General features: G+C 39.0%; 1 protein-coding gene and 1 non-coding gene across 2 annotated transcripts in view; one reads left to right on the top strand and one right to left on the bottom strand.

Annotated features, from left to right (window-relative positions):
* Window positions 1–23045, top strand: part of CCDC186 (coiled-coil domain containing 186) — a 47172-nt gene extending 24127 nt beyond the window's left edge. The window contains exons 6-15 of the mRNA XM_049764424.1: window positions 1084–1188; window positions 1837–1935; window positions 2323–2409; window positions 3349–3491; window positions 6861–7116; window positions 8212–8401; window positions 10184–10264; window positions 11536–11746; window positions 13422–13641; window positions 22553–23045. Of these exons, the coding sequence (XP_049620381.1) occupies window positions 1084–1188; window positions 1837–1935; window positions 2323–2409; window positions 3349–3491; window positions 6861–7116; window positions 8212–8401; window positions 10184–10264; window positions 11536–11746; window positions 13422–13641; window positions 22553–22636 (1476 nt within the window). The 3' untranslated portion in view covers window positions 22637–23045. The remainder of the gene's footprint in view (window positions 1–1083; window positions 1189–1836; window positions 1936–2322; window positions 2410–3348; window positions 3492–6860; window positions 7117–8211; window positions 8402–10183; window positions 10265–11535; window positions 11747–13421; window positions 13642–22552) is intronic.
* Window positions 18772–18901, bottom strand: LOC125995559 (small nucleolar RNA SNORA22). Its single transcript, XR_007491060.1, has one exon. It is a non-coding gene; the product is annotated as a small nucleolar RNA SNORA22 (small nucleolar RNA).
* Window positions 23046–23791: the final 746 nt, after the last annotated feature.

The raw sequence follows: 23791 nt of genomic DNA, 5'->3' as shown, positions 1-23791 counted from the left end.
CATTGGGGTGTGTGACCCAAACAACTAAAACAAAACAAAACAAAAAAAAGATTCTCTAGGGCAGGGCCACAAAATGTTGTACAGAGGGCTGCAAACGGCCTGCGGGCTGCTAGTTTGAGACCCCTGATTTAGATAATGCAGATGATGAAAGGAAAGTTATTCTATGGAGGGGAAAGGGGGGAGGAGAATATTTGGTGTTTGAGAAGACCAAAGAGGTTTATACTGGGTTTCCATTAATTCAACAAATATTGTTTGAGCAACTAATAAGTGTTAAATAATGAGATAGCTACTCCTCAGAAGCTGTGTTCTCTGTGGGGGACAGTCCAAATTACCACTCATATTACCAAATACCGGCTTTTACAGCTTGTGGAGGTACCCTGGATTTTACCAGTGGGAAGACAGAATAGCAAGCTCTGCACCCCTTCCTTTTAAGAAAGAGCTCCCATTTCATTGGAAATTAACACTATCCAAAAAGTGGGGCTGAACTGGGCACCTGGTGGAGAATTTTGAGAAAGGGCTTTGGGCTACATTAGATTCGGAAGTGAATTAGAAAGTATATTAGAATAAGGAAGTGAAGGAGACAAAGCAACAGTAAAGTGGAACTGAAAGAGGAATAAATTCTCTCAAAATGGAAGTGGAGGAAGGATGACACTTAAAGCAGTTGAAAGGGGAACAGATTGAATTAAAGAGTCAAAAACCAGAAAAAGTAATTTGATTTGATGGGAGAGTAGTTCCTGCAGCTATCCCGAATTATAATTTTATAGGCGAGAGTGGTCAGGAACAAAAACCAGATTGCTGCATCAGTCTGTCAAAAGGCAGTTTTGAATCCTTACCATGACCCTAAAGCCAAGCTGTCTTTACCCCGTGTGAATAGTGCTTCTTTGTCTTATTGGCTTTAGTAATTTGCTGAAAACCCTTTCAAGTTGGACTTTGCTTAATAGCTTTCGGTTAACTTGGAAGACACTTTAGTGGCCAAACCCTCATTGGTGGTGCTCAGACAAGAACTTTCCCTGCCCTCTGATCTTTGCTGACCTTTCATCACATAGCTGTGACCAATTTGTTTTTATCTTTTTGTTAACACAGGAAACCAAAGATAAACTTAAAGAAACAACAACAAAGTTAACACAAGCCAAGGAAGAAGCAGATCAGATCCGAAAGAATTGTCAGGATATGATAAAAACATATCAGGTATGAATAACTTTTCAAATAGGTTGATAATAATATGCTGAATATCAGTGCTCTCATTTCACTAGAACATTTTGTGTGTAAATTTTAATGTCGACATAGTAAATCAGTTAAATGAATTATAGGTTATTTCCTTTGTTAACTTACTAAAAGATTAAGAATAGGAATCTGAGTAGGGGAGTATTTTCATCAAATGAAAATACTTGACTATGTCAGAATAATGAAGAGCATAAGCAGAGGAATATGGACTTTTTTTTTTCTCTTATGTATGCTGTTTTGTTTTTTTGGGGGGTAAAGGTGGAAACTTTTTAACCACAACTGGCAGCAGTCAAGGGTTATTCCTAGCTCCGTATTCTGGACTAACTCCTGGTGGGCTCAGGGGACCACATGGATGCTGGGGATCAAACCTAGGCCAACCACGTGCAAGACAAGTGCCCTGCTTGCTTTGCTCTCTCTCTAGAGAGTAGAGAACTACTCTCTCTCTGCCTTGTATGCTGTTCTTATTTGTGCAAAATTAATGTGTTTAAATTATTAGTGCAGGAATCACTTAGTTGCATCTATGTGTTTTGCAATTAGTAAGTAAATCCAATTGCAAAACCTCTTACTTTTCAGAATATAAAACTTAAAAAATACTTTTTTTCTTTCCTTTAGGAATCAGAAGAAATTAAATCAAATGAACTTGATGCCAAGCTTCGAGTTACAAAAGGAGAACTAGAGAAGCAAATGCAAGAAAAATCAGACCAACTTGAGGTAAGTAGTTTTGTTATTTGTGTGTGCTAGATTTTGTAATAAATACAGGAAAAGTGGGCAAAAACACATGGTTTTTGTTTATTTTGGGGACACATCAGTGAATGCTTGGGCTACTGTGAGCATGGTGCTAGGGGTTCATTTCTAGAGATGTGGTGGAGGGGGTAAGCATGTAGAGTTGGGGTTTGAGCCACAGGCTTTGGTATGTGAAGCAATGCTCTTGGTCCATTGTCAAATATTTTTAAATCTTTTGGCTGGAGTTTGGTGGACTTTCTGGGGTGCCTGGCCTCATCAAGGCAAGCACCTCTTACTCACTCTACAATTTCTCTAGCCCCAAGGTCTAGTTTAATACATAATGATTTGTGGCTTCTTTCCCCCAATCTTTAAAAGATGCACCATGCCAAAATAAAGGAATTAGAAGACCTGAAAAGGACATTTAAGGAGGGCATGGATGAGCTGCGCACACTAAGGACCAAGGTAATTAAATCTGCTTAGAAGGGTGCATAGTTGTAACTTGTTCTGAATTTTAATTGTTGGAAGGAAGATATTTATAGAGAAATTTTCTAAAACAAAACACTGAGAGTAGAATATCAGCTTGACAGAAGTGGTGAAAATGTCTTCTTTCTCCCATTGACACACATAAAGGCGTCTTCTCAGAAAAGTGACTAGAAAGAGGGCTGGAAGTAGAACTGTGCCAGGAAACAGTAGGCTCTCTTGAATATATTAAATAGTCTATTAAACAGTTTTAATCTTTAGCAGCATATGAACCCCTTTCCAGTATTTATAGTATTAATTATAATAATCCCTTTTTTTCTTTATCTTTTTTTTTTTTTGGCTTTCTGGGCCACACCCATTTGCTCAGGGGTTACTCCTGGCTAAGCGCACAGAAATTGCCCCTGGCTTGGGGGGACCATATGGGACACCAGGGGATTGAACCGCGGTCCTTCCTTAGCTAGCGCTTGCAAGGCAGACACCTTACCTCTAGCGCCACTTCACGGCCCCAATATAATAATCCCTTTTTAGTATCTTTTTGAGTATGAAGATACTGTTCTTGAATGCCATTCATTTCGAAACAGGCTGACAAGTATTTGTGATTACTTAAATAATTTGCAAATGGACTCTTCCATTTCTTTTCTATGCCAGTTCTTTAAGTAATGGAAAGGTATATCTGCTCTGGAGTGGAAGTGGAGAGGCAGCAGAGTTAATGGGACATTCTAAAATTTGCCAATCATGAGCAAAATCACAAGTATCTGAGACTGAAACTCTTATTTATTCACTTCCCATTATATTTCCTTCATGTTAATTTAAACTGATTTAGAATGCAGTATATTTTATCAGCATATAATCACTTTCTGATATAGTTTATGTGGAATAAGAAAACATTGTCACTTAACCTTGATGATGGTTATTTGGTAGGTGAAATGTCTTGAAGATGAACGGTTAAGAACAGAAGATGAATTATCAAAATACAGGGAAATAATTAACCGCCAAAAAGCTGAAATACAGAATTTATTGGACAAAGTGAAAATTGGGGATCAGATACAGGAACAGCATCAAAGGTATAAAATGAGTGATTTCTTTTTGTGCATCCTTTTATATCCAACCTCTGATTTCTATTTTTATATATAATTTTTGCATTAATCAAGAATAATTTTGCTAGCTAAAACTTAATTCTAGTCTTCATTTGAACTTTTTTGGATTTCATTTGGAGTTTTCATTTGACTTCTAAAAATCAAAGTTTCTATTAAGTTTTAGCAATAACAGTTTAGAAGACAAAGGATTTTAGTTTTGTTATTCATTCTTAGCATTCACATGTTGTTGTACAGATCTATAAACTCACATTTCTGAAAGATCGCTATATTGCTCTATTTTGTATGCATATAGCTTTCAGTCTAGAGCAGGTATCTCAAGCTCGTGGCCCGCAGGCCGTTTGCGGCCCTCCATATAGCATTTTGTGGCTCACGGCCGGCTTTCAAATATCGCAGTATTCACGATTATTTGCTTACCGAATACTTTGCGCCTAGCGCAGACATCATTTCCGCTGCCCCTGCCCATTGTCCCTTGCATTCTTGGAGGCCTAAAGGAGAGAAGGTAGAGAAGTTTATTACAGAATTAGATTTTGTCATACCTTCATCATGACTTCATCAAAGCCTGCAGTGAAGAGAAAAATTGATGACGAGCACAGTGTCAGGAAAAGTGGGAGAGGCAGTATTTCTTTGTTGAGTACAGGGGCATCCCCACATGTCTTATTTGCTCAGAGAAAGTTGCAGTGCACAAGGAATACAATTTGATTATTTAACTAAACATGCTGAGGAATGTGCAAAATATCAAGGAAATGAGAGAGCCAAGTGGGTTGCCAGTCTTAAAGCATGTCTAATGAGGCAACAAGATTTCTTCAAGAAAGCAACCAAAGAGAATGTTGCATCAGTCGAAGCTAGTTACATGGTTAGTGAGATGATTGCTAAGGCGGGGAAACCATTCACAGAAGGAGAGCTTGTTAAAAATGCATGTTACAGGCTGCAAGTATTATCTGTCCGGAAAAGAAAGGTCAGTTTAGCAAAATCTGCCTTTCTGCCAACACTGGCAGAGCGCATTTCTGACATGTCAAGTGACATTTATCATCAACTGTGTGAGAAAGCCAAATGTTTTGATGCATACTCAGTTGCTCTTGACAAGGGCACAGATATAACAGACACTGTACAACTCACAATTTATGTCCGTGGTGTTGATTGCAATTTTGAATTGAGAGAAGAGCTGCTCACAATAATTCCAATGTGTGGCCAGACCACCACTAATTAGATATTTCGGCATCTGTGTGATGCCATTGAGACTGCAGGTTTGCCACGGAAGAGGTTTGTTGGAATAATAACCGATGGAGCACCATCGATGACAGGGAGGAAAAATGGACTGGTGGCACTTGTTCAAAAAAAACTTGAAGAGGAGGGTGTAGAGATGGCCATTGCTCTTCACTGCATTATCCATCAGCAGGCCCTTTGCAGTAAATGCCTGCCGTGTGACATTGTGATGTCTGTTGTTGTGAAATGCATCAACCAAATCAGATCCAGGGGCTTAAAACACAGGAGGTTCCGTGCTTTTTTAGAGAAAATGGAGTCAGAATATGGAGATGTGCTTTGTTTCACCGAGGTGTGTTGACTCAGCAGAGGAAATGTCCTGAAAAGATTTTTTGAGTTGAGAGAAGAAGTGAAAACCTTCATGGAGAAGGTTGGGAATGCTATTTCTGAGTTGAGTGATCACAAATGGCTCATGGACTTAGCTTTTCTTGTTGACATCACACATAAGCTGAATGTACTAAACAAGATGTTACAAGGCCGGGGCAGCTTATCAGTGCTGCCAATGACAACGTGAGAGCATTCTCTACAAAACTTGTATTATGGAAATCCCAGCTCTCTCAGACAAATCTTTGCTATTTCCTAGCATGCAAGGAACTTGTGGATGCAGGCATGCCATTCAGTGATGAGAAATATGTTGATGCTATTTTTAAGCTAGAGAAGGAATTCGATCACAGATTTGCAGACTTCAAAAAGCACAGAGCCACTTTCCAAATTTTTGTGGACCCCTTTTCCTTTGATGTGCAAGATGCCTCTCCTATGCTTTAAATGGAGCTCACTGACTGCATTGCAACTCTGATCTCAAAGCCATGTTCAGGGAGATTAGTGGAAAAGCAGACATGCATGGGCAATTTTTGAGAGAATTGCTCCCCAGCTTCCCTGAGCTTTCCCGAATGTTCAAGCGCACCATGTGCCTTTTTGGGAGCACATATTTGTGTGAAAAGTTATTCTCCACATTGAACTTCAATAAGTCAAAAGTACAGGTCTAGACTTAATGATGATCATCTTCAAGCCATACTGAGAGTCTCAACTGCTTCCTCTCTAAAGCCAAATGTGGTTCAGCTTTGTGAGAAGAAGCGCTGTCAAGTCTCTGGCAGCAAGGAATAGGCAAAGATGCCATGTTCAGAAGAACTGTTCATGATCTTCACTCAGTGTTCTATTCATGTTCAGAAGGAATAATTAAAACTGTTAATAATGGTGTTTGAGGACTTTTCTTTTTTTTTTGAAATCCCTTATGCGGCCCTGCCTCACCCCGACTTTGCCTCCTGTGGTCCCCAGGTAAATTGAGTTTGAGACCCCTGGTCTAGAGTTAACATTCTTTTTTAGCATCATAAATTAGGATGTTTTCTTATGGAATACCATCAGTGAACTTCCCCTTGCTTCTCCCTATATGCCCTGTTTCCCTTATTGTATTCAGCAGACAAGTATTTATTGATTTTGCCATAGGATAGAATGCAATCTTCACCTTCATCAATATTGATTATTCGGGAGATCCAATCAAAAGTCCTTTTCTTATTTTCTTTCCATCTTTGCCACTTTAATACGTACTTTGTTTTCCCACTGACTCCTGTTTTTCCTTTACATCAAGAAATAGAGGGGTGGAGGAAAAAAAAAGAAATAAACAATGAGCCGTAGCCAAATCTAGTCAGTCCACTGTCTCTCTTTATAAGTAAATTATTTTGAATAACTGTCCTTGTTCCTTTAGATGTGCTTTCTCATCAGAGTAGGAGAGATTCACAAAAGCTATATATGTGCCAGAAGTCTGAATTGCAATTTTATGGGAAAGTTTATCATCCTTTATAAGTAATAGTGAAACATCACTTTTATGGGGTTATTGACATCCTCTGGGCTTCCATCAGCACAATGTTGGTGACACTCACAGAATCTCCCTACTAAACAGCTTTCAGGATGTAGGAATTGTTTTGATTTTCTTCACTTAATGGTTCTAACTCAGTAGATTCAGCCTGTATTAGATATTTATGAGTATTTGGATTAATGAATACGAATCATCTTTATAAGGCATTTTATTAGGTGAAAATTCCCAAATTTAATGTTTTTGATATAAACTTTATTTTTCAGAGGTAAACAAGAAATTGAAAATTTGAAAGAAGAAATGGAAAATCTTAATTCTTTGATTAATGACCTACAAAAAGACATTGAAGGCAGTAGGAAAAGAGAATCTGAGCTACTGCTGTTTACAGAAAAACTCACTAGTAAGAATGCACAACTTCAGTCTGAATCCAATTCTTTACAATCACAATTTGATAAACTTTCCTGTAGTGAAAGTCAGTTACAGAGCCAATGTGAACAAATGAAACAGACAAATATGAATTTGGTAAGTATAAGTGCATATTTGAATTCTAAAGCAATATAGAAAGAAGCAAAATAAAGTTTCTCAAGTAGGATAAGCCTAACAGTAGTTTATTTAACTTTTTTTTCCTGTGTTGTGTTTGGGTCACACCTGGTTGTGCTTAAGGGTACCTTGTGTTCAGGAGCAAACCTGATCTCTGCCTTGCTTGCAGAGCATTGCTCAACCACTGAGCTTTTTAATCTGATTTAAGCTCCTCATTATGGAAATTCAACATTCTAGTAATTACACTTGTTGTGAGACATGTCTGGATTTCCTTTTACCTTAAATAACTTTTAACAAAAATCATTGTGAAGAGTTTACTTTGAAAATATGAAAACAAGGTCATGTGTCATTCCTAACTGAAATGAATGTGTTTGTTTGGCTTGATTTGAGGGCCATACCCAGCGATGTTCAGGGATTACTCTGTCTCTGCATTCAGGAATTACTCCTGGTAGGCTCAGGCTACCAGAGGGGATGCTGGGGATCAAACCCTCTAGGATGTATACAAGGCAAGCACCTTACTAACTGAATTATTATTGCTCTGACCCACAATAGTATTTCTTAAATACATAGTTTTTCAAGTTCCTATATTTTATAGATAAAAATAATTTGATATTTTCAAGTGCTGAGAGTGTCCTCAAGTTACTCTTAAAATTATGAGAGCTGTGTTCAAATACAGGCACATATTATTTTTGCCTATATAAAATGGCAAGCCAGGAATTACTCCCTCCATTATGTGAGGAATTTGAGAAGCTCAGAAAATAAAACCTCCTAAGGAAGGTTGATAGAAATCTACTCTCAAGGGTTTATAGTTATTGTTATTGTTGTTGTTGTTGTTATTATTATTAATTTATTTGGGCTTTGGGCCACATCTGGTGATGCTCAGGGGTTACTCCTGGCTATGCACTCAGCCCTGGCTTGGGGGACCGTATGGGACAGCCATGTGCAAGGCAAATGCCCTACTGCTGTGCTATTGCTCTGTCCCCTCAAGGGTTAAAGTTTTTAAGATTTTAAACTGTAGCTAATAATGAAAATAATGAGATATTAAAATTTATATTTTACAACCTTAATATTAATTAGGAAAACAAACTTTTGAAAGAGGAAGAACTGCGAAAAGAGGAAGTCCAGACTCTGCAAGCTGAACTCACTTGTAGGCAAACGGAAGTAAAAGCATTGGGCATCCAGGTAGAAGAATTAAAAGATGAGCTGGTCACTCAGAGACGGAAACATGCCTCGAGCATCAAGGATCTTGCCAAACAACTCCAGCAAGGTAGACGAGTCTTCTGTGCCGGGACGGTGATGGTTTTATTATTAAGATCATTGTGTATGAAGTATTAGTTTTACACTGGGGTTCTACCTCATTGTTCATAAAGCATCGATGTCTTAAAATATTCATAAACTAAATTATAACTTTCTTTAGTATTTTAGTAGTTCAATGAATACTCATAGCATCTTGGATACTAAAGGAAATTTACCAACAGAATCACAGAAAATGGAAGAACTTAGTACCTTACAGTGATAACGTTGAAACTGGGGAGGGGAGTTTCCTAAACATTGCTAAGGGGTCTGTTCCTCTTGCTGCTTGACTTGGTGGCTCTGAGCAGGATGGTTCCATGCTTATGGTGCTCAGAAATATGTAATACCTGGGGTAGAACTCTGGGCCTTGTGCATGATAGGCATGTCCCCAAGCCCTTTGAATTGCTTGCTTCCTGGCCTGGTCTCATCAGTGACAAATCTTTTAACCTCTGTTCTCCAACATAATTTGTAATTTTATATATTTATGGAATGTAAACATGTATTCTGTTATGTTATTAGAAAACACAGGAAGAATAGGAAAATGTGTTTACTTGTTTGAGTTTTGGGCCATATCTAGGGCTTTCTCCTGGCTTTACCCTCAGGAATCACTCCAAGTAGGGCTCAGAGGACCCTCTGAGATGCTGAAGATTGAACCTGGGTTTAATCTGGGTTCATGTGGGCCGACTTGGGTTGGCTACATGCAAGGAAGTATCTCTCTGGCTTTAAAAATAGAAAAATTTAAAGACAAGGCGTTTCAATAAAATTTTAGGAGCCTTGAGCACTATCAGGAATGAGTTCTGAGCACAGAGCCAGTAGTAATCCCTGGCTATTAACATCATTACCAGATGTTACTTAAAATACTACAGGTTAGGGGCTGGAGAGATAGCACAGCAGTAGGCCATTTGCCTTGCATATGGTTGACCTGGTGCAGACATGGGTTCAATTCCTGGCATCCTCTATGCTCCTCCCCCCCAATCCCCCAGCCTGCCAGGAGTGATTTCCCAGCACAGAGCCAGGAATAACCCCTTAATGTTGCCAGGTGTGGCCCAAATACCAAAACAAACAAACAAACAAAAAAACAAAAAAAAACAAAACAAAAAAACCAAAGACCTACAGGTTGCTGTGCAGCCCAGTGGTAGTCCACTTGCCTTGTCTATGTGTGGATTTTCATTTCTAGCACAGCTAAAAAACAAAAAGCACCAAACACAAACACCTGAAATATAAATTCCAAGGCTCAGGCTTGCATGTGGGAGCCTTGGGTTTGATCCCTTAGTTCACACCAGGGGTTCACACTAGGCGTACTGCCCCCCTAAATAGAAGTTGGGATGAAGTATAAATTCTGGAATTCTGTCTCTACGTGTGTTAGAATGGTTTTGTGCTCTATGTGGGGCACCAGGCTACTCACACATGGTAGTTCAGAGCTGGAAGTGAAATCTAGATCTGTTTCTTTGCTTTGCCTCCCACTCCCATTTTTTGTCCACAGGCAGTGTTGCTCAGTGATTATTTCTGGTAGCGTGGGGGAACCATGTGGGATGCTGGGGATCGAACCCAGGTTGGCTGCATGCAAGGCAAACACTGTACTATCCTGTACTCCAGCTCTGATTTCATTTTAAAATGAAATGTTTTTGTTTCATGCAGTTCTATTTATTGAATAGAATTTGATATAATTATATACAGTGTAGGTTTATATGTAAACATTTGCAAGAGGGACAAGTGGCAGTAGTTGCAGTGAATAATCCATTTCTCTTTTCACCAGCACGAAGAAAATTGGAGCAGGTTGAGAATGGAAACTGTGATAAAGAAGGCAGCAGCATGGGGAGTCGCTCTAGTTCATCAGGTAAAATGTTTAGAGTGGTTTTAGTTATTTGTTGATTTTTTTTTTTTTTTTTTTTTGGTTTTTGGGTCACATTCGGCAGTGCTCAGGAGTTACTCTCGGCTCTGTGCTCAGAAATTGCTCCTGGCAGGCTCAGGGGACTATATGGGATGCTGAGAATCAAACCGGGGTCCATCCTATGTTGGCCATATGCAAAGCGAATGCCCTACCATTGTGCTATCACTTCAGCCCCTGTTTGTTGATTTGAGTGTAAGGAAGAAAAGTTTTGTTTGAAAATGATAAGCATGCTTTTCTTTTCCTTTTGAGTGAGAAAAAGGGTATTGTGCGCAATAATATAGAGTGCAGTATTCTCGCTCCAGTCATTGTTCAGGGCTTCAAGTGCAATATTTCCCTCTTCTTCTTACTTATTTCTTTATCCTAGACAACAGTTTTCTTACCGATTTCAAAATTCAGATTTGTGTGTCCACTCACATCAATAAGGTATAGTTTGATGCCTTTGCATGTCATTCCCACTATTACAGCATTGCTACTGTTAGAATAATGGGGAAATAAGTAATACAAGGAACATAGGCTCAAAAATGACATGAAGCAATTTAGATCCCAGCTTTGCCAGTGGTTATGACTTAAGATAGTTTGTCTTAAATTTACAAAACACAATTAGAAAAGAATCAGAAGTTCTTCTGTACCAAATCTATCAGTAAGTAAAGTAACTTATTGATATGTAGCTTCCTACCTGCACTGTTATAAGCACTTAGATGAGAGTGACAATTCATGAAGTTAATAATCTGATCTTTAAGATGAAGTGGCTACAGCATCCCTTTATCCAAAAGCATACCATTCAGAAGTGAACTAGTAGAATTTGAGCCTAAGAATCTTGCTCCAGGACATTGACTATATTCTCTTTTTTTATTATTTATTAATTTTGCTTTTTGTTACTGACTATTCTCACTTCTCTTTTTAACTGTCTCTGTCTCTCTTGGTTAAATTTGCTATCACTTAAGATGTGTTAATCTGACTTTTTATTTTGTTCCTTGTTTATTTCTCCTTCCTCATTCCTTTTCTGAGAGACATTACAGACTGAGTATTTGTGGGTCATTTAGCAGTACTCAGGTTTCTTGTATGCAGAAACAATAAGAACATAGACCAGCTAGGACTCATGTGCCATGACTCTTACTAGAGTGAATATTTGAAAATAATAGATGTAGAAGAGATAGTACTCAATATTTGAGAGGATTCTGGACTAAGTATAATTCAGGAACTGATTTTCCCCCCAGGGTCTCTTAATGCTCGGAGCAGTACAGAAGACCGATCTCCAGAAAACACTGGGTCCTCCGTCGCTGTGGACAGCTTTCCAGAAGTAGACAAGGCCATGCTGATTGAGAGGATAGTCAGACTACAGAAAGCACATGCCCGGAAAAATGAGAAGATAGAGTTTATGGAGGACCACATCAAACAGTTGGTTGAAGAAATTAGGAAAAAAACTAAGTATGTGTTGGTGTGGTAATGTTATCTGTATCTAGAGTAGTTCCTATCTTTTTTGTTTTGTTTTGTTTTTGGGTCACATCCGGCAGAGCTCAGGGGTTACTCCTCGTTCTACACTCAGAAATCACTCCTGGCAGGCTCAGGGAACCATATGGGATACCGGGATTCGAACCACCGACCTGCATGAAAGGCAAACGCCTTACCTTCATGCTATCTCTTTCTGGCCCTAGAATAGTTCCTATCTTGAAGTTGTTTTTGAAACAGATGATTCTTGTTGCTAGTGATAGTGCATAGGGGTAGGATGCGCATGGTCTACCTGGCTTTGATCCCTGACATTCCCTAGTGCAGAGCAAGGAGTAACACCTCTGCATTGCTGGTATGGCCCAAACATAAAAGAACAAACAAAAAATAAAAATTCTGAATTGTAGTGATTTCATACTGATTTTTTTTTTTTTATTAATCACTAATGCAGAGGGAGGTAAGAGAAAAATACAGACCTTTCCTTTAAGCTTAAGTGGAATTTAGTAGATAGTAACTCTTTTTAAGACACTAAATGACTTTGGTTTAAAATATTATTTTAATTAACTTCTTATTTTCAATACTGGTTTAGAGAGTGAGATGGGATTCTGGGCTTATTTTTCCTGTTGGGTAGAACCTAGAAGGTGATTTATTGGAGTATCTTCATGGTGTCTGCATCTTAGTAATATCTGATTTATTTTCAGCTCTCCAATTTGAGGAGCTCTCTAATTTGGTTGATAAGTTAACTGGGTTTTGGATCATGTTATTAAATATCCCGTAGTCTCTTTAAGTGGCAGGGAAGGCAAAGCAAGCTCTGTCTCAAGGGCCTGCACTGCACCACAGTCCTCTCCAAAATATATGTGCATTCAAGGAAGGATGGTTTTATTGGTTCAGAGGCCGCCCTCAGTGGTATTCCTTACTTGATACCTGGGATTCATTCCTGGCAGGGCTCAGGGGACCATGTAGTACCTGGAATGGAACCTGAGGCTCTGCATGCAAAGAATGGGCTTCATCCCTCTGAGCTGTCTCACCTAAGAGGTCTTTTCATATTGCAGGACTTGACTATGACTTTAATTGTGATTTTGCTGGTGGGAGGTGTCTGGTTTGCGGGGAGCTCCCCAAAGGTGCTTGGATGCAGTAGCAATTTGGGCCTGGGTCAGTATTAGGATCCAGTGCTGCTTGGGCCCAGGAGGGCTGCGGGCACAGGGCCATCCTGGTGGGGCTTGGAGGCCCCATGGCCACATTCAGTGTTTAAGGAAGCCTTTGGGACTGGGTGAACTTAATACCTCTCCCATGCAGGTATGCATTCAGCCCTTCAAGCTGTCTTTCAGCCCCAACTTTCAACATTTTTATTTGGAAGTAACCCAAGCCTAGAGAAATCTGCTCTTGACTTATGAAAGAAAATGAATAAAATACAAATAGTAAGGAACTGGCAAATCAAGTATCATTAGAGCAATAATGACACTTACATTTTGATCAAAGTAGTAAAAGAAAAATAACAAAGCATATTTACATATTGTTAAGCTGTCGACGGCCAATTTGTTTTTCAATATAGTTCTGCTACTAAGAGGTATTTATGTTGATGATTAGTTGACCCTTGCAAATTCCATTGTTTTTAATTTTGCGAGGACATGGCTGATTGTGTTGTTGTGTTTTGCAGAATAATTCAGAGTTATATTTTACGGGAAGAATCAGGCACACTATCTTCGGAGGCATCTGATTTTAATAAAGTGCACTTGAGCCGTCGGGGTGGCATTATGGCGTCGCTCTACACTTCCCACCCCACCGATAGTGGCCTCACGCTGGAGCTCTCGCTGGAGATTAACCGGAAGCTTCAGGCTGTTCTAGAGGACACGCTGCTGAAAAATATTACTCTGAAGGTATATTTGTTTCTGATTCACTCTCTGACGATAAACATGGCAGTTTGAACTGGCTTATAGATGGACTTTTTCATAATGGTTCAGTTGGGTTTTTTCCCCCTCTTTTGTATCTTTTTTTTTTTTTTTTTTTAATTAGAAGGAAAGAACAAAGAGAGAAAAAAAATGGAAGTTTTCTATTGTGTAGAGTTACTTTGCATTGGCTGGTCTTTCATATATGTTGTCATTAGTTTTAATTGATTGCTAAGACATTTTAAAAGTTAAGTGATTATTTCCATCAAATTTTACATAAGATTTTATTTGAGCTTTTTAAAAATTAATTACTATATTTAAACACCATAGTTAATAAGGTTGTTCTAATATAGTTGTTTTAATTTTCCACAGCTGCAAAGTTGTTCATGATTGAGTCTCAGTCATATAATGTACAACACCCTTCACCCATTAGTGCATTTCCCGCTCTAATGTCCCTAATTTTTTTCCACTCACCCCCATCTGATTTTATTTTTAATGTATTTTTCAGATTTTATTTTTTGCAACAGTTATCTGAACCCAACTCCTCTACTTATGCTATTGATGAATACTGGTAGTAAAATTTCTTTAAAATGATTTTTTTTCAGTCCACTAAGTACTTTTGTTTGTTTGTTTGTTTTTGGATTATACCCAGGATTTACTCCTAGATCTACATTCAGGGATTATTTCTGGCAGGCTTTGGAGACCATATGAGGTTCCAGGATGGAACCAAGGTCAGCTGCATACAAAGCAAGCACTCTACCCACTGTACTATCACTCTAGTTCTACTAAGTAATTATTTTATGCACCCAATTTGCTGTAGCTTCAGTAAAAGACTTAAGTATGACAAAAATTCACAAGACTACTGAAAACATGTGCTTAATCTTATATAGCATTTAAAATTAATCCTCACTTTCCACTTCAGTATGTAGGCAAGGAGGACTGGTCTGTGGCAGGAAGCTTGCCACAAATAACAGGGGAGTTCAGTTAGCTCAGAGCAGGGACCACTGACAACTATAGTTGGTAATGATCACTCTGAACAAGAACTGGATGCTGAAAGAAGGTAAAGTGATATGATGATAGCTCTTCCGTAACAATATTGCAAACCACACTATCTAAAAGAGGAGAGAAAAAAAAAGTGTCATAAAGGCAGACTTGGGGATAGGGGTAGGGGAAAGGAAACCTGGGACATTGGTGGCAGGAAATTGGCACTTGTGAAGGGATGGATGTTGAAACATTTTTGACTGAAACTCAATCATGGACAACTTTCTAACTGTCTTATGGTGATCCAATTTAAAAAAAAAAATTAAAAAGGAAGAAAATTTATCTGGGAGGGGCTGGAGAGATGGTTGAGCATGTAGTTTTGCATGCAGAAGACCTGGCTTTGACCACTGGCACCTCTGGTTCCCCAAACTCAGAGATGGGAGTAATACCCAGTGTAATAGGGTATGGTCCCCAAAGAACATAAACCCAACAACAAAACTACTGCAGAAGTCCTAGTTATGTATAAAAGAAAGAAGAAAACTAGTTGAGAGTGGAATACTTGTTAACTTATGATCTTAGTTTCTGTGCCTTGGATTTTGTGTAGTGAAAAGTTCCTGAGAAGGAAAGAAATAAAGTGATAGGGAAAGGAAAAAAGACATGGTAAATAACAGGGACTAGGGGCTACGGGGACATAAGTATATCTGCGGGGTCCTGAAGCCCCCCAGGGGGGCCCGGCCAGCAGGAATTAGCTGGGAAGACTTCTCAGACAACCGCACTCCTATTTTGCTGAGTAAAAGCACAACCACACTGTAAAAAATCTGAGAGAGGTTAATAATAAAGACCCAAGGCAATGTCTCACTGCTCAAGGGCGTTTATTGAGGTCCAGCACCTCTTTAAATAGGGAAGGTGAAGGAGGCAGGCAAAAGGCAATGTCAATCATTCTTTTGGCATGAAAATTACTTCATTATTCCAAATAAGGCAAGTGGGCAATACTTCTTGCAGTATCCATGGAAACATCTTGTGACCTTCTAGCTGCATTTCTAAACTTTTAACAGATATAAGGTGGGGGCAATGTTCTTACAGAAATAATTTTGTACAGACAATGTAACATATACACAATAATGAATGTCTTGTTAACTCAGGGATATGGTTAAGGGAGTAAGGCCTCATTTCTGGGAATGGTACTGGGCCGTGTTGCTCTCCTCCGGGCTACAAGGTTAATTGTACTTTGTAGCTGCACATTCTTTTCTCTTTGGCCCAAGAACTTACAGCAAGACTGCACGTAGCCTTTAGGTAAAAAAGGCTGGGTTATGGCAGAAAGAACAGCAAAATGGCCTCAAACAAGTCACAGTCCCCAACATCTCCCCCTTTCTCTTCTAATAAAAGAAGGAAAGTCGTGAGCGGGTGGAAGAACCGTGTCTTAGGCTACAAGGTTTGACCAGGTTGGACACGGCCAAAGCCGCATTTAAAAGATGGCTACAGGCACCGTGGGTGTGCACAGAGATTCGAATTATGCGTTGTAGCCTTTTAGGGCCGTGTCCAACTGGGACCTTGCTAATCCCGTCGTAGGTATCTCCACAGCCGAGAGCACAAGTACCGGAGCGAGCTCCGTTTGTTAGCTATGCGCTCTATCTCCTGGAAACTTAGTGGCTGGAAAGGCGGCTTGGTGACTAAAGCCAAGTTTTCACAGGAGTCACGCGGGGTTAGACGCTGGTAGTTAACCTGAATAGAGGTTTTTGCCTTTTCATCTACCTGGTTTTTAATAAAGGCAGTAATTTTGCGGAAAATCCATGGGCCAAGAGAAAAGAGCAGCATGAGGCTAATAAGAGGGCCCAAAATAGTGGACAGTAATGTATGTATCCAAGGAGAAGAGAAAAACCAACCCTGTTACCAACTTTGTTTTTGGTCAAAACGTTTCTGGAACTCCTTCATACCGTTACCAATACGTAGAACACTATCCCTAACTAATCCAGATTTGTCTTTAAATACACAGCATAGTTCTTTAAGGGCCACACAGACTCCCCCTTCCTATATAAGGGCAAAATATAAAGTACGACGATTTTGAAGAACTACATCAGCAAGGGAACTAACAGTATCGTAGGGGTTGAGGAGAGAAGCTAAGCTAACAGCGTTTATAATATGGTTCTGTGAGGGCTAGAGCAGAGGCATTTATAATATTTAAAATAACTTGAGAGGAGAAGAATGGGCTAGAAGGCAGAGTTCGTAGCTTACAACTTGCTTAATAGTGAGTTGATGACGCTGAGGCTGAACTTTCCAGAGAAGAAGTTTAGAGTTATTGGTGTAGATAGGAGATTTAAACGTTGTGATGCTTTTATAAAACGGCGAAACCGGTGAATTGCAGATTTAACAGTGTTCATAGCTGGTGTTGGAGAGCGCTTGGGCAGAGGCATTGACCATTTGCAGGATGAGGTTCAAGGTGGAAACCGGACCAACAGGTTTGATGGTTATTTTAGGCATTAACAAAGCTAAAACATAATAATCATGATAAGCAAGAAACATTTCAGTAACAATATGGGGAGAAAATTTAGTGGAGCAAACAAAATAAGTGGAGTTGGGGGCTTTAATGAAGATGGAAGAGTTGTTAACAATAATGGTTTGATTGCAAATGTGTGATTGTTGAACAGGCGGGCACATATATGGTTCGAGTAAGCAAAGTTCCACGACCGTGACTTGTTTGCCATGGAGGTTGTTGGTGGCAGTGGTGGGCATCCAAGGCAGCTAGGCAGAGTGCTCAATTCAGCATTGTTAAAGGTGGAGTTTGTCAGAAACAGGTTTGCAGGAAAGGCGGCTGGCAGGAGGGGTGACAGGCTTTTTTGAAGTGGATGAAGACAGGACTGTGGAAGGCTGCGGAAATTTTTTGTTAGACTTCAGCATTTAAAAAATTTTTATAATTAACAATCGCCAATTTATCAAAAACTTTTAAACTGAACATAAATGATTTTTGTTAAACTTTTTAGTTATTATTTTAAAGCTAGATGCTATTTTTTAGCTATAAATACATATTCTATAGGCCTGAACTTACACATAGCAGGAAAGTTGGGTGACTGCAAAGTCCAGAAATTCTCCAGGGAAAAGTTATCCCCGATGGCCATTGAGAAATTTGGGGTTTGCCATCCCTCACACTTTCCGCCATGTTCTTAGAAGGACAAAGCTAGCTTAATACATAATTTTTAACACATGATTTTTAGTTGCAAGATGCCAGTTTGTGAACTGACCAGACTGAACCAGGTTGAAAAAATTAATTGAAATTTGAAAAATGGATAAGGCTTTAAAAATTGTATTATTATAAAATGTAGAGATAACAAATAAACAGACAAAACAAAACAACACTAAACACAACATTTTACACTTGTGGCCACTTTCATTCATCACAACAGACACATAAACAGACAAAAGGATTGATTTAAGACTTATTTATAAAAAATTGACAAGCGCTTTTAAATATTTAGCTAGCATGTTTGTGAGAAGAAAAAAAAATTTTTGTAGAAAAACTTTTTTAGTTTTGAGAAGTACTTAATGTAGATGGAGTGGAACTTTGCTGAAAATAAATTTTAAGGTTTAGAATTAACACAAAACATTTTTAAAACAATTTTAATTTGAAGTTTAAAACATTAAGTAAAATGGTTAATAAGCAGTAAAAATTTTTTAAGTAAAATGGTTAATGAGCACTGTAGAAGGAGTCTTCACTCTGAAGTATGAAATCATTTGCTGTAAATGAATAGGTTTTCTTTAAATTGGTTTTGCAGTAGAACAGTAAGACAGCTGCAATAAAGTGTTAAAATTTTTATGATTAAACACAATAGCATGAACTATGATTATTAAAGGTATAAAAAACTGATTTTAAAAATACAAACAACTGTTTTTACTATGAAGACTTTAAGTGAATAATTTGTAAAAAATATTATATACTAAATTAACTAAATGCTTAGATTATTACAAAATATAGTTAAAGACATCTGATGCATTTACACACCTAGAACTTAAGACCAAAATTGTATTTAATACTAGTTAATTTGCTTATAAAGTTTAGTTACTTTTATATATTCTTATAAAATTATATATAATATATTTTTTCATTTATATTATTTTTTCACTGCGACACAAATATACAGATTTGTATAATGTGCTGATATTTTGAATGCACTTAAAATAATAGTTCTTTCAATGCAGAAATAAAGAACAACCATTGCTGTAGCACAAAGTTAAAACTAAGGGTACTATAAAGTACATATAGGTGTTTACTGTGCATTAAATTAACTATATTGTTTAAAAAGGCTAACCACATTATTTTTCACATAATTTTGTAAATACTTTAAAAATTAAAATAAAACTTTTAATAGAAATATAAGACTTAAATTTAACACTTTTGTGTTCGTTTGGATTTTAAAACACAAAGAAGTTTTTCTTTTACCAATATATTGTTATCTGTAAAGTGACAGAATTATGACCTTGCTTTAAAATTTTCTGAGAGGCATGAAAAAAAAGTTTATTGCCTTTATCTTTCTGTTGCTTTTTAATGTTTTAATAATTACTTTACACTATTTAATGCACTAAACCTAATAACACATATTTGACGAAGTGTAGGGCTGACAAGGTGAAGCAGAGTTTTTCACTGATAACTTGGGGAGGGGCTAGCACAGTTAACAGCAGGAAGGTTAGAGGCAAATTATTTACAGTTAGCAGGGTGTAATGATATATAGGAAAAAAAAAGCAATCTTTTAAGATTAATTACTAATTTATTGGAATTAGAGGGAATGGCAACTGAAGAGGGGAATTTGGGTTGCAAAAGCACTATGGGGATCATGGTTTTATTAATTGATTTGAGAATATGCAAGAGATGCTACTTTTCAGATTTCTTTTGAATAACAAAGATTGGGTATTTCAAGGTGAATTGGAAGGCTTAAAGTGGGAGTGGCAGGGCTTGAGCTGGCTGTTTTCCAAGGCTGGCAGGAAAGAGGCTGAAGGAGGCTGAGGGCTGGTTTGAACAAAATGTACTTAGTAAAGGGTACATTAGGCTCAGAAGTTTTAACAGCAAAGTGTAGATATTGCAAGGTTTTATGGCTTAGCAGATGATACTTTGTAATTATCCTGCTCACTGTGCCGTTAGAATTTTTTGTAGGCACTGCAGCAGTTTCTGTTTTATGGCACTCAGCCTGATTTTTATTAGTTTGTTCCTTTGAATTCTCAAGAGGGGGGGCCTGGCCGTAGAATTCAGTGGGCAGAGGACAGACAACTATAGATTTAGGAGGGGGGGGGAAACGCCTGAAGGGCAGAAACCTGTGAATCAAGAGAAGCAGCCTGTTTTTGAAGGCTTAAGATTTGTTTAAGATTTTTAATTTGGCCAAGTAGTTTCATATCTATAGCTTTAAGAGGGGGAGCGGTGAGAGGAGGGAAATTGCCATGGTTAGGGACTGAGCGTTCAGGGCATTTAGAATTTTTTCTCCTGGGGCGGCGGAGGCTGCTGAGCAGGCGGGGGAAGACTTTCTCCATTAGGGAGAAAGACAGGAAAGGTAGCGCTGGTTTTTGAGCCAAGAGCATTATCAAGTTTGTTAGAGAGGTGAGAGACCATGGATGTAATTGTGGTGAGTTGGGAACTCAAGTCAGAAAAAGGGGGGGGGGGGAAGGAGAAAGCAGCAACAGTTTGTTGCCGGTGTGGGGGAGCTGCTGGAATGCCAGCTCTGGGGAGCGACTTCCAGGCACAGAGGGCAGCAAGAGCCATGTTGGCAAGCTGGGACCTAGAAAGTGTGTGCTGTACCTTTAAGGTATGAAAAGAGGCGAGGCCAGCTATAAGAGCTTAGAGATCAGGATTCCTGCCTATCTGCAAGGGCTTTGCAGCGGAAAAAAAAGTTAACTTCCCAAGAGACAAAGAGTTCAGCTTTTAGATTCTAAGCAGGAGAGCGTGTAAGGGGCTTGGGGGCCATAGGAGGTTACGGCTTGAAATGGCTCTTTGAGGCTTTTCCAATTAAAGGCTTTGTATTGTTGCAATTGCTGGCTAAGGAGGGGAGGGTGGTGAGGGGAGTAAAGGTTTTGGTGGAACAGGGACGGAGCTGAGGCTAGGGAAGTGAAGGGCTGTTTAGGATTTTGCACAGAGGGTGCAGCGGCCTCTTCTGTAGGGGTCTGGGTGCATAGAGCAGAAGCATGGACAGAAGTAAGGGAGGGATATAAATGAGAAGCATTAGAGAGATCTTTAAGAGCATTAGTTACTTTGGAGACAAAGGTAGAAGAATCAGTGGTGGAGGGAGGACAAGGGGAAGTATTCTCAGAGGGAGAAGGGAGATGAGAGACAGAATTAGAACGAGAGGGAGTCCTGGAACACTCACGGGAGACTTGTTGTACATGAGATTCAACGGCATGGATGATGTCTTTGGCGGTTCCGGCATTTTTAGTTACAATGATATCTCTTAACAGGCTCCAATATTGGAACATAATTTTTTCCTTCTGTGAATCATCATTATTTACAAAATAATCACTCATTTCATGTCCTACTTTGTCCCAAGTGGACGCAACAATTTCTGGACAGGTAATAATAAACCAATGACATACATTATGAATAAACATAAGAAAATTACAAATATTCTTTTTGGTAACCTCTACATGTCTGGCTTTCAACTCAGACTGAATATCAATAATGAATTTAAGTTCAGTACTCAATGAAAACACCCATGGTAGCGTATCCTATGGGTGAAGCCCCAAAAGCCAATCAGGGGCGGTGATCAGAACGACTGAAAAAACTGCAGTTTAAATATTTGATTAAGGCTAACTCGTTTCAACGCCTACCCTGATGAGGTATATCCTGCGATTTACGAAACAGCTCCGGACTCGCCGACCCGTAGTCGTTCGGAGTGTGGTAGTGGTCTTCGAGCCCAGCGTTGGGCGCCAAAATGCGGGGTCCTGAAGCCCCCCAGGGGGGCCCGGCCAGCAGGAATTAGCTGGGAAGACTTCTCAGACAACCGCACTCCTATTTTGCTGAGTAAAAGCACAACCACACTGTAAAAAATCTGAGAGAGGTTAATAATAAAGACCCAAGGCAATGTCTCACTGCTCAAGGGCGTTTATTGAGGTCCAGCACCTCTTTAAATAGGGAAGGTGAAGGAGGCAGGCAAAAGGCAATGTCAATCATTCTTTTGGCATGAAAATTACTTCATTATTCCAAATAAGGCAAGTGGGCAATACTTCTTGCAGTATCCATGGAAACATCTTGTGACCTTCTAGCTGCATTTCTAAACTTTTAACAGATATAAGGTGGGGGCAATGTTCTTACAGAAATAATTTTGTACAGACAATGTAACATATACACAATAATGAATGTCTTGTTAACTCAGGGATATGGTTAAGGGAGTAAGGCCTCATTTCTGGGAATGGTACTGGGCCGTGTTGCTCTCCTCCGGGCTACAAGGTTAATTGTACTTTGTAGCTGCACATTCTTTTCTCTTTGGCCCAAGAACTTACAGCAAGACTGCACGTAGCCTTTAGGTAAAAAAGGCTGGGTTATGGCAGAAAGAACAGCAAAATGGCCTCAAACAAGTCACAGTCCCCAACATATATCAATGGTATTAAGGAATGAGAGACCTCAATAGCCAAACCATGGAGTCAATAGAGAAATCTCGAAATCCAGACTTTAACTCCCGAATTTACAAAGGTGCCTGTCAAGATGGCAGGCTGGAGAAGCAGGATTTGGGCTAGGGGAGGAACCCTGGGGACATTGGTGGAGGTAAATTGATGCTGATGGTGGGGTCAGTGCTGGACTCATTAAATGCCCAAACTCAACTGTGAATAACTGTACATCACAGTGCTTTCATCCAAAAAAGAAAAATTTAGGCAAGAGAAGTTCAAACACAATCATTTTACTTGTTATGCTTAGTGGTTTTGTTTTCTTTCCTCCTCCTTCCATTTGCTGCAGGAAAATCTACAGACACTTGGGACAGAAATCGAACGTCTCATCAAACACCAGCATGAACTGGAGCAGAGGACCAAGCAGCCCTAGCTCGAGGCTCCATGCTGAACCTCGCCCAGGACTCGGTGGCCTCAGCTTTGTGTCAGCCAATAAAAATGTCATTATGCTCATCTGTACAATAGTGTATCCTTTTAGAATAGGAATATATTGCTTTGTGTACTGTACAGATAATAAGCTTTGATGAAATTTGATTTTCTGTGGTGACTATCATTTAATCCAAACCCCTTCCTTTGCTAATAGTCCTCGGAAGTGCTGAGCATTAGCCTCCAAGGCCTTGAGACTCCTTTTCCAGGATTCTTCCCTTCCAAATATTTGCTGTCAAAATGGATCCAGCTTTTTAAAATGATGCATGATCAGGCAGTGTTATTCATTCCGTTATACACTCTCTTTCCAACATGAAAAAAAAATTACAGAAGTGATAAAAGATTTTGTTTTGTCATTCCAATGTAATGTTTTGTTGTATTGGGGGAATTTCAGTGGGTTTTTATTTTCACTTAATTTTCTTAAAAATCTGAATTTTTGCTCTAATAGAAGCAAAACGGGGGAGGGTGGTGATTGGGAGTAGCCAGCACTAATCAGAGGCTGTCTGCTTGTCTGGCAGGATTCCTGGTCTCTGCTAGATGCAGTTTTTCCGGTTTATTCAGAACTAATAGTTGGGTTTTAAGTATTCAATTACATAAAATAGAACTGAGAATAATATGGTTCTTTAGAATGTTCTTGTGTATATTATCTGTATTTTACATTATGAAAGGACTTTGTCATTAGAACAGAAGAAATACATTTTTTTAAACTGACACAAAATTGAAAGGTTTAAGATTTTGTGAAGAACCAATTCCCAACTTATAATTCGGCTTATGACTTTAATTACATGTTGTAGTAGAATCATCTTTTCCTTTTTTATTTTTTCCCTGCTGTGCTGTGCTGGGCTGGGTCCTGTGTTACTGGCGATTAGTCCTAGGTCAGTCCACCAGCAGGCAAGCACCTTAACCCCTGTACTGTCTCTCTGGACCCTGCAGAGTCATCTTGAGTCCTCAAAGGTGATGTAGCTCAGTATATTTATTTAAAACACAAAGTGACTACATCTCCATGTCAAAGGAATTTAAGAGCCAAAGGTATATTCATTCTGTTGCTTTTTTAGAGTATTTAAGATTTTCATATTTTGTTGCCAGTTGTAGTAATAGTATC

Source organism: Suncus etruscus, chromosome 17 (genome assembly GCF_024139225.1).
Source record: "Suncus etruscus isolate mSunEtr1 chromosome 17, mSunEtr1.pri.cur, whole genome shotgun sequence".
NCBI lineage: Eukaryota > Metazoa > Chordata > Mammalia > Eulipotyphla > Soricidae > Suncus > Suncus etruscus.
This window is presented reverse-complemented; position numbering and strand designations above follow the sequence as displayed.